Source organism: Varroa destructor, unplaced genomic scaffold, assembly GCF_002443255.2.
Source record: "Varroa destructor unplaced genomic scaffold, Vdes_3.0 BEIS01000002.1, whole genome shotgun sequence".
In the NCBI taxonomy this organism is placed as follows: Eukaryota; Metazoa; Arthropoda; class Arachnida; order Mesostigmata; family Varroidae; genus Varroa; species Varroa destructor.
In genome coordinates, this window is record NW_019211455.1 from 43,421,404 (window position 1) to 43,432,127 (window position 10,724).

The 10,724-nt window shown below is 43.6% G+C and overlaps 2 protein-coding genes across 2 annotated transcripts in view; one reads left to right on the forward strand and one right to left on the reverse strand.

The window, feature by feature from the left end:
• The first annotated feature begins 253 nt into the window (after positions 1-253).
• Positions 254-3,796, forward strand: LOC111243717 (F-box/WD repeat-containing protein 7-like). The gene is made up of 4 exons (XM_022789703.2): positions 254-470; positions 715-901; positions 1,027-1,702; positions 2,005-3,796. The coding sequence occupies exons 1-4, from the start codon at positions 305-307 to the stop codon at positions 2,161-2,163; spliced, it is 1,188 nt and encodes a 395-aa protein (XP_022645438.2). The 5' UTR covers positions 254-304; the 3' UTR covers positions 2,164-3,796.
• A 1,794-nt stretch (positions 3,797-5,590) lies between these two features.
• Positions 5,591-10,724, reverse strand: part of LOC111244836 (2-oxoisovalerate dehydrogenase subunit alpha, mitochondrial-like) — a 12,045-nt gene continuing 6,911 nt past the window's right edge. Inside the window, exons 2-3 of the mRNA XM_022792321.2 lie at positions 6,668-6,835; positions 5,591-6,453 (exon numbers count right to left, since the gene is read on the reverse strand). Coding sequence (XP_022648056.1) covers positions 6,058-6,453; positions 6,668-6,835 — 564 coding nt within the window. The 3' untranslated portion in view covers positions 5,591-6,057. The remainder of the gene's footprint in view (positions 6,454-6,667; positions 6,836-10,724) is intronic.

Consider the following 10,724-nt stretch of genomic DNA (forward strand, 5'->3'; position numbering starts at 1 on the left):
ATATAATATTAGAGAGAGAGAGAGATGGGTTGCTAATGTCGAAAAAAAAAGGTCGAATAATCCGAACTTGTCACTATTCATTGAGTCACCTCCATATACAGCGAGCGATAAGCTAGTAGTGATTGTGTATTTGTTATATGCAAACAAATCGATCATCCCAATTAGTAGCACAATACTGAAGGGTCCCCACATTTTGAGTGATACTCATTCGACCATTTCAGCTTGGCTAATCATATACATCTGGTATATAATCGCCTTTGTTTTTATCCAGCAGACTGTATCAAATACTTGGAAACGAGCGTTTATGCGACTTCATGCTATTGAATTGAATTGGCGGTCTCGACGTCTGCGAAGTCCAAAGTCATTGAAGGGTCACGACGACCACGTCGTTACTTGCTTGCAATTCGCTGGCAACAGAATTGTATCCGGTAGTGATGATAACACCCTTAAAGTGTGGGACGCAACTACAGGTAACTACAGGATGATTTAATACACCATAGTACAAATGCTCCTATTATATTTAAGGGATTATTTAAAATACGGATTTTCGCTAAGGTGCATACTCTTGCTAAACGTCACTTAAAGCAATTTCCTATTGAATCGATTGAGCTCATTGCGTAATCTGCAGAAAAGGTATGTGTTTTTAAGGGCCACTAGACTACTCTCTCTGTTTTTTGACGCTAATTTCCCATTTATCGTCATCCCTTCCTTTAGGCCAATGCTTGCGTGTCCTCATAGGCCATACGGGTGGTGTGTGGTCCTCGCAAATGTCCGCAAGCACCGTTATCTCAGGTTCGACAGATCGGACTCTTAGAGTGTGGAACTCTGAAACGGGTGAATGCACACATGTCCTCTATGGTCATACATCGACAGTACGATGTATGCATCTACATGGTGACAGGTAAAACAATTCACTGAACTGTGCCCACCTACCGCGGCCCTAGCGTAGCGCTTACTTAGAAGCTATATAATATATTTAATGCTGTTATGTTGTTATGCTTTTTCTAACTTCCATTCTTTTTTTAGAGTTGTGTCAGGTTCACGTGACGCAACGCTTCGTCTGTGGGACATCACGACAGGGGCTTGTCTCGGTGTGTTCGTCGGTCACGTGGCTGCCGTACGCTGCGTCCAATTCAACGGCAGATTAATCGTATCTGGCGCTTATGACTACATGGTGAAGGTGTGGCAACCAGGGCGCGAAGAATGCCTTCACACATTACAAGGCCACACGAATCGCGTCTATTCGCTACAGTTCGACGGCACCCACGTCGTGTCCGGCAGCTTGGACACGTCGATTCGTGTGTGGGACGTCGAAACTGGCGAGTGCAAGCATTCTTTAACTGGCCATCAGAGTCTTACATCAGGGATGGAATTGCGGGACAATATCCTGGTCTCGGGAAATGCCGATAGTACAGTTAAGGTGTGGGACATTACGACGGGCCAGTGCCTACAAACGTTGGCGGGTCCGTCAAAACACCAGTCGGCAGTCACTTGCCTTCAGTTCAACTCCAAGTTCGTCATCACGTCGTCGGATGATGGTACCGTTAAACTGTGGGACCTGAAAACGGGCGAATTTATACGGGATCTCGTCTGTCTGAAGAGCGGTGGCAGTGGTGGCGTGGTGTGGCGAATTCGGGCTGATCAAACAAAGCTGGTAGCGGCCGTCGGCTCGCGGAATGGCACAGAAGAGACGCAGTTATTGGTAAGCAAGGACCTTTGTAACTTCGAAGGTGTCTTTGCTTGTAAATAACTAGATAAGAGGCACACTTTGGTCGGGTTAGCAGCTGTGTGGTATGTTTATAAGAGTATGTACTTTTGTGGGAAAAGAATATAAATTCATTCCCAAATCACTTTTAACAGGATATCGCTACGCGTTCCACGAAACTTCATCTTGGTCCTGTTGCATGTGTCGGGTTTTCTTTCCTTAAACAATTGCGAACCACACCGTTTATCTAATTACGTTTTGACGATTTGGACTTTTTCGTCTTTTTATTGCTGTTCAAGGTGTTGGACTTCGACGCAGAGGAACCACCGATGTCCGGCTTGATAGAAAACATGAGCGACGACTGTTCATCGGCAACCCAAACGGCTTCTGAGCCCGGTCCTTCAGGCATTTCTGCCATTGGACAATTGGCGCAGCAGCAAGCTTCGTGGGAGTTTTAGCAGCAACGTCTCTATCCGCTGGCCGGCTAGGACACGGAACACAGCTTACAGGACGGTTTTTCCCTTTGTAAAAAAAAAACGCAATTATATATACTTAATAGTAGTACAAGCAAGAGTGATTATGATTTGAAAGCGTATGATAGCCTAACACAAAAAAAAGAGCAATGGCAAAAAACTCCAACACAGAAACGTAAAAATCGCTTTCAAAAGCGTGACCCACAAAAGACAGAATAAGCGTTTCCTTGAAACGAAGTACAAGTGTCGACAATAACAATAGCGACAGCAGACATCTACATAGATACGTGACGCTTTGGAGAACAGCAGATAGCAAAAACAATATTGCACATGAATTGCTAGGATTAAATCGGTCAAACACATATACACACACAAACACTCACACATACACACACACAGACACATACACATATACAGAAAGCAAACAGAGGACAAAGCAACTAATGATACAAGCGATAATTCTCAATGGCAGTGCAAGTGAGATAACGGTGAAAAAAGAAACGAGACTCGTGTGCTGTGTTGGTCTATGGGTAATGTTTCGTTCTTAAAGCATGTGCTATTTAAGCGTTCCGAAGAGAATACTGGAGTTGACAGACGATTGTGTCTGATTGTATCACTGTTTGTCTGCCTGCCTGTATGTCTGAACTATTTCGTACATATGTAATTATTAGAAATTAAGATGACCAGATGAAAGGAACATTAGGTAGCTGCCAGATGACCGAATGGGTGTACGTTGTAGACATTCGGCCGTGTCTTTTTGTTTTAAATCAACAACTAGTGAATTGAAGAGATATTAAAAAAGCTGTAATATTATAAAAAAAAAACACGTGGTAATAACACAAAAAAATGGTCCAGTAGTGGGCCACGATGGGCGGTCGCAGAAAAAGGATAATGGTGAAAAATCAGCGTACTTAATGGAGGGGAACATGCAGAACTGCATTATGTAAAAACGGGCGTCCCAGAAGGCTGACAATAAGCGCAGAAAAGAGCGAAAAGAATATTCATGGTTGTTTCTGAACTGCTTAGCTGGTAGCAGGTAAAATGGATAGTCTTCGGCGGCGAACCGCGTCGATGAGGGTCGGTCTTCTGTAAAGCTGTGAAAGAACCGCGGAAACATTTGAATCTGATCGTATCCGATCTGAAAAACAGGCAACGCGAAGCAGAAAAACCGAATTACCGTATCAGCTAAATCGCACTCATTTGGTCTCCTAGCCTGACTATGTGTTTACTGATTTGTTATCCTAGCCTTACTATGTGTTCGCTAGAAAACAAGCGTGAAGATGGTAAAAAAGGTTCTTGATCTCTGAATATGGACTTTCGAAAATAAAAGACTGAAATTCGCTTTGGCAGATGCCTGTTTGTAAGCGCTGGCTTGACACCTGCACGTTCTGGTGCCAAGGACAAATTGCAGGAAAAGATTGGTCTGTTCCTCTGGGTAAAGGCAATACTTCATAATAATTTGTTTTTACCTGTTATGCTAATTGGTGTGCGGCTTAATTACTACTCGTTTTGTCAAAAATCCCAAAATAACAGAGCGAAAACTATATTCCTAAATTGAGTCATTTATGGAAAAAATAAGTTGTCTGAGAAACGTCAAAGTTTTTACGCCCTTATCTTATGCCTTTTGTTTTCATTTCTTAACGAAAAAAGTCGGAAGATTTTTGTCAAGGTAAAAAAACAACATGCTGAACAACATTGCGACACCATGCCTATTGACTTGTTATTCCAAGCAGATGTTCGTAAATACTTATTTCATCGTTCAGTAACTCTTTCGACAATTACTCTAACCTATTAATTACTGTTAATTAAGGAAAAAAACAGTCGCAAGTCGTTAATTTCGTCAGTACTGATGAAAACAAAACAGCATGTGTTCTGTATATATATATATGTATGCCCAATGACTTTCCCGCTCATTTCTTTTCCCCGTTTTTTTACTCTCAACTTCATCTTACGTGTCCGGCTGGCCAAGCGACCAAACTCCTCTAACCTCTTTATCCTTCCATGCCATTCTATGCTTTTCTATCACTTCTCTATTTCTTCCCAGAGCGAGAGCTAACTAACTGGCGTCAAACAAATGGTCAGCAAATGGCTGAACAATTCTGGACTGTCCTCGTATTACCCAACGCACACTATGGTCTAGATTGGGTCGATGAGCAGTCGGTGGAGGTGGTAGTTAAAGGAAGTACGAAGCCTAAAAACGAAGAGTAGAGCACTTAGAGGTACGCAGGTGGGGAGCCTTGGGGAACACCACACCCACTTTTATCTCCCCTCTGGCCCCCTGAATGGGACCGCTCAGCAAACGGCTAAAATGCTCTGACGCGCGTTACTGTGGTCATCGCGTCGCCGCCGCTGGTCTCGCTGCTGGTTGGTGACATACGGTGCGGCTGTACCTAACAAAAGAGGGACGTTACTGGAGAATTACAGATAGGGTCTAAGTAGAAAAAGGTAGCAGGTGAAAAAAAAGCGAATCAGAGGCAACACTATCCAAATGACCAACCGCTCGACGAAATGAAGAGGACGAAAAAAGGAATAACGAGCATTTCAGTGATCAGGGAGCCGCGCCCTGATTCACCTTCTTCGCCGACCTCGAGAGCGCCCCTAGGCCGGCGAACGCCTAGCTAGGTCCTCCTTTTCGTTAGCCGGCTAGTTGCGTATTAGACAAGGACAGCGGCAGCTAAAGTAGATCCGTACGATCCAGGCGAAGGAACGACAAAGCAGCGCGGTGACTGTACGAATGTGCTAAGTGACTGTGCACACTACAAGGATACCACGATAGGCGAACTCAAGACTCACCTTTCACATACATAGGTTTCCTTGCCTGCGCTTTGCGACTGTTTGTGTATTCGCTTCGAGCGCCAGATACATTCGCAATCCTGGATGGACCAGCATAGTCTTGTAAGGCGCTCCGTCTGCCACGAGTCCACTGACAGCAGGCCAGCCAGGCCAACAGTGGTGTCCTGGCCTTCGTCTTTCCTATACCCTTGTCACCATAAACTCTCAGAATTTGTTCTTCCTGTCGGTCTGCTTCTCTGTTCCGTAGTATGTTATAGTAGGCGTACTGGCGTTCATAGAAATGTTGCGGTATAGTTGCTATAGGATAGGAGAAGCTAGCTGTTCTATGACAAAGAGGGCATTTTTGCCCTCGCCACTGTTGTCTTTCGTAGTCCTCAATCGTCGTACGAATGCAGGAAAACAGAGATGGACGAAGTAGAGCGACAGCAATGACGTGAGGACCAGTTATGAAGACGACGAGCGGTTGGGTTGGTTGAAAACGTTTAGAGAACAGACTTAGATTGCGACGAAGTGGCAGATTCAGGGGAAGTCATCATTGGGGGGGGGGGGGGAAGGCGCTTGGAACTGGATCCACATTGTCCGTTACTAAGCACTCATTGTGCTAAGGGCTGCCTAGCTGGCTCGTTACGTTTTTTTTTTTTCGAAGGAGCAGGACGTAAATCGTGTCGCTGCGTTTCGTTTTAGCGCTTTACACGCAGCGATGTCATATGACAACGAAATTGCAATGTATTTTTCTTTACTGTCGCTCTAAAATGAGTAGACGTCCTTCGCAGAAAACATCATTGAGATGTACGAAAATGTTCAGCACAAAAATTAGCTGGAAAACCTTTTCTTCTATGCTAGATTATTCTACTCTGAGGACATAACAATCTATATGAATTTTTTGAATGATCTGTCCGTGTTTGTGTTTACGCATATGTGCTTTTTGTTTTTTTTAGTAGATATAATATTTTTAATTTAAGCGTTAGAGCTGTGTTGTGGTGATAAAAAGTCGTCGTTCTTGACGTATAAGTTGAGGGGATAGATTCTATCGCCCAATTAATCGCAGCCGCGCGAAAAAGACGAAAGGTCAAGCTATATCTAATATTAAATGCATCTTGAAGCGACGTTGACAATTACTTGTTGTTTGTGAGACGTGTTTGTACAAAATACGTACTTAAAGCATACCAACACACAAGTATGGCGCCGTGACATGATATACTTTTTAACCATATTTTTTTCTAAATGGTGCATATTGTAGATGCACATTCGAGTATTTGTTCCTTTTTGGTTTTGGTCCTTCCTACCGGTTTCTCGGTACTGGCCGAAAACAACGTCGTTACTTTCGAGTGCTGCAGCGCTGCCGAAGTGCGTTGCCTCCTCCCCAAAACTCGTTATATAGAACGAGATCCTACCCTGTCGCTGAGACTCATACAAAATATGGTCCATGACGTTAAGCGTTAGCATTCCTTCGAACATTTTAACCAGTTTTGAGTCCGGGATCTGAAATATAGCAGCGAACATAAAATCATAGAACAGTGTAATCATAGAATTACTTATGATCAAAATTATTGATAGAATATCATTTTGAGGTAGCGTAATGGTTGACCAAGTTTGACTCATACCAGAAGTAAAACTGCTAAATGACCCTTCAATGGTTACATGAGAGAAAACAATAGGAAGAAACAATCAATATCCAATGGAAACATATTCCGACCTTCGGCTCATGCGCAAGATCGATAACAGTTCCGTCTGGACTTAGTACCCGATACACCGGTAGAGGATCATAATTATCCGTGTTAAACATCTCTAGCTTTTCCGTCCATTTAGTTCGGATATTCGGGAAAGGTAACGAGGCCAAGTCCTCAGTTTGTTGCACGGTCGCCTGCCGGAGGAAAGTATTCGTTGGATTTGATAACTCAATAGTTCATCATATATAATTAGAATATATGTAGAAGATGGCTTATTGGAATAACTAAAGAAATGCAAAGGTAGCATTGGCTGCTTAAGCTACGACACTTCCATTATGGCTGTATTCGTGGTAACAGGACCTTTTGATGGCCACCAAAAAGAACAGCATCCTTCATTGCTGTTACACATTTTCAACGAAAGTTCCCGTCATAACATTATAATATTCTATTTCTAAGAGTTCTACTAAATATATATTCGCTAAGTGCTGAGGGTCATTATAAAATACGCGAATCGAGGTTACTCCTAGAAGAGTGAGATTTTGTTACGATATGCGGCACAGCCTTCTTTGTTTTGATGAGATGCAACATGTGGTGTTTTTTGTTTTTGGCAATACTGACACATGGCTAGAGTTCCATCTATTCAACTTGAGCATATGCTTTCAGCTTGTCTTCGATAAACTAAATATGTACGACGTAACTACATCGAATGCATATCCACTTCGACTTTTTGTTTTTGTTAGGCGAAGGCTGTTAACACAATTTTTCTGTTTGAGAAATAGTTGAAGAGCTGTTTGCCTGTAAAATCATTATCACGTCTTTGCTAAATCATTGCTGATAACTACAATAAAATTCTACTTCAAAGCTACAACTGGTGTCCATCTACGTAAATAGTAAGCCAACTCGTGTTCACACCATCCGGTGTTTAAGAGACAAATAGCCAGCCATCATTATCCTGCGCATGCTACACAGTCGCTAGATAATGCATCGTATAACAGTACGATCCCCGCATTACACACATGATAGAATATATAAAAAAACACTGATTGATAACACACTGTGCTCTGGCCGTTAAATACATCATTGGTCGGTTGTATGGCCTAGATCTGCGTAGTCTTCAATGCAGGTGACATCAATACAACCCCAAGTTTCTGTTACGCCACACGTCCACTCTTCGCTTTTCCCCACAATAGGATACTCCTATACGTCCTTACGAGGGTCCTAAGCTCACATTTAACAAGCTTTCAGCGAGTTATTCTCAAAGAATATATACCTATATATCTATACAACAGAATACAGGTATACGGCGAAGCAGTGGTATTAGTAATAGCATAAGAAGCAGTAGTCTTCTTAGTATCTATCAAGTCACGCTAAAGTGTCATTGCCTGTCTACCTGACTTACTCGTCGAGCTAGCCAAACATAGTCTAATATATACCTTCAAGCTATGTATAGTCGCGGGGGTAAAATGGGGGTATCGGTCTACCTGTAACGTATACACGGCTAATAAAACCGACATTTATATGACATCGCGCCGACCGCTACCGCCGCCCCCGCCGACGACGACGCGGGTCGTCGCGCATCGAAGGACTTCGCGTCCCCAAAACTGCCTGGCCGAAGAACTCCCAGTCTCTCTCTCGAAGTTAACGAAAGCTAGCTAGCGTACATTAAGCTTGCCTAGCCTTCAATCGCCATTGGTGTCGATAGAGATGCGAGGACAGTCGCGAATGTTCGAACTGAATGTTACTTTGCTGCTTGTCCGGTAGCTAGGACATCACGGCCTGCCTATTCGCTAGGTACAGAATAACAATGCCTCCATCATCATCCATATGATCAAATCTAGACTGCGTCCATTTTCGCTCGCTTTCTTTTGTCCCGTTGTCTATCGTGTCCAGACTGTCGAATGCGAACAAAACAGAACAATGTTCTTGACGACCACTGGCAATGAATGAACTCTCTCTATCCGCAGGCAACAACGGTTTTAGTAACGAGCATAACCACACGACGGCGATGAGTGCGGCAGCGGAAAACCAACATGATATCAGTTTGTTGCGGAGACCTACAACAATCCTGCTCACCTATTAGAATTGAAGATGAAACTCGTCACATAGTCTTTCCGGTGCAGACGGCACATCTCGACTGGCCATGTCCTGCCTGATGAAAAGACGGACTTACGTCGATGACAACTGTCCGCCAAGTACGGGTCGGATCGCCTTCGACCCGGTCCGACTACTGCAGTGCAGCAACAGCAGGCCCCGCGTTGGCCTCTACAACAAAGGCGAAAGTAATCACGCGAACTTCGGATATACAAGTACTACATAGCAACTACATCGAGAAATGGGTAAAAGCGACCTGAAACCGGCATGATTTACAAGCGAGCAATGGCGGGGCAGCCCGCGCACGTATGATAATACTTGTCTGGCTGACCGGCTGGCTTCTTCAAAGAAAACGGGAGTAATACAAGTGAGTAACGATGGTGGAAGTACATGGCGACTACAATGATCAGAGTTAATGGTACACAGCAACACAAAGATAAATCGCGCTAATTTCAAATGAAGCAAGGATTGTAGGTGTTGCTAGATAGGTGTGCACAATCTAACGGTAATACTGATAGACTAGAAATGACACGGCAAAGATAAAAAAAAAAAAAAAATACGTAGGACGAGATAGTTTTCGTAATGTAGAGCAATACATGAATTTTTTCTAGTTGGTAGACCTTATGGACTGATTGGAAAAATGTGCAAAATTTATTTGCTAAATAATTGTCCAGCGTCTTTTTTTCGTACGAACGTGCGCTTTATACGGGACGAACTTCAAGAGTGGACATACGTAAATAAGCTAGATTACACGAGGAAATTCACGAATTGATTTTCTTTAACATTTCAAGACTTTTTCAAAAGGTCTACAGCATCCATAATCTTCTGTCCTGCGAAAATTTTATTGAAACAAGCGTGTACATTTAATTGGATCCTTACGTCAACATCTCAGCCGTCAAGCAAGAAAAATGAACGACTCATTAACTCCTATAGATTATTCTTGACGGAAGACCCTTGGACGGCACGGAGAGGAAATACAGACAATCGTAGAATCTTAGATTAAAGATTGTTTCTTTTATACAAAAATATGCTAGAAAGCGTGATACTGCCGGAATGTCGGTATTATTCGATTACGCACAAGCCGACAGCCTGGTCATCCAGTCTGCTGTCTTACTAACCGCTCGACTTATCTACCTGAAGGAAACCTTTGAAATATATAGAAAAATAAACCGGAGTTGAAAATTGTTTTCGAATGTACATCTTCATCGAGCCGTTGATCTATCACGTTTTTTACATCAATCGACGTGACTTAGATGGGTTCTCGTATTGGCATTATTTATCACTCACTCACTCACTCAGTTGACATTGCATGAGTGTTAACTAAGTGATTTTAATTAGGTTAATTAAGTGGGATTAGCCTTACCTTAGAGATGGACAGCAGAACTTCTCCATTGACCCTCTCTCTTCCTATTAGTTTTAACCGAAACCTCTTCTTACGTATCTAATAAATACGATAAACAAGTAGTATTTTTTGTCTGCCCGATCCATATGACTTTGGCGCATTTCGCTCTGTCGGCTACCGGTCGCTTGGCAGTGACGGCGCAGTGTACATGTTCACTATCCACCGTTTTGTTCGCCCGTAATAGACGCTGGTGCTGACCCTCATCATCAGCAGCAGCTGCTGTTCACTAGCAGACGCAACAGCAGTCAGCCGCCGCCGCCGCCGCCGCCGCCGTCGCCGTTCGTACGCTCCGACGGGTACCGTAAAGGAAGACTGGTCGCAGGAAGAATCTCAAGCAAAGTGTGAACATCAACTTAATGATGTGTTCGGTAGTTTGCAAACCGCCCATTGTCGACTGGCTGCCACTGTGCTACTCGTATAACTTCGTCTACCTTCCCCTCCCTCCCTCTCTCCCTCCCTCTCTCCCTCCCTCCCTCCCTCCCTCCCTCCCTCCCTCTCTCTCTTATTCTGCAAATACACATGAATTCGTTTTTATATTCGGCTAGTAGCTGCATGGCTCGGTACGGACAGCGAAGGGGTGGCGGAGTGGT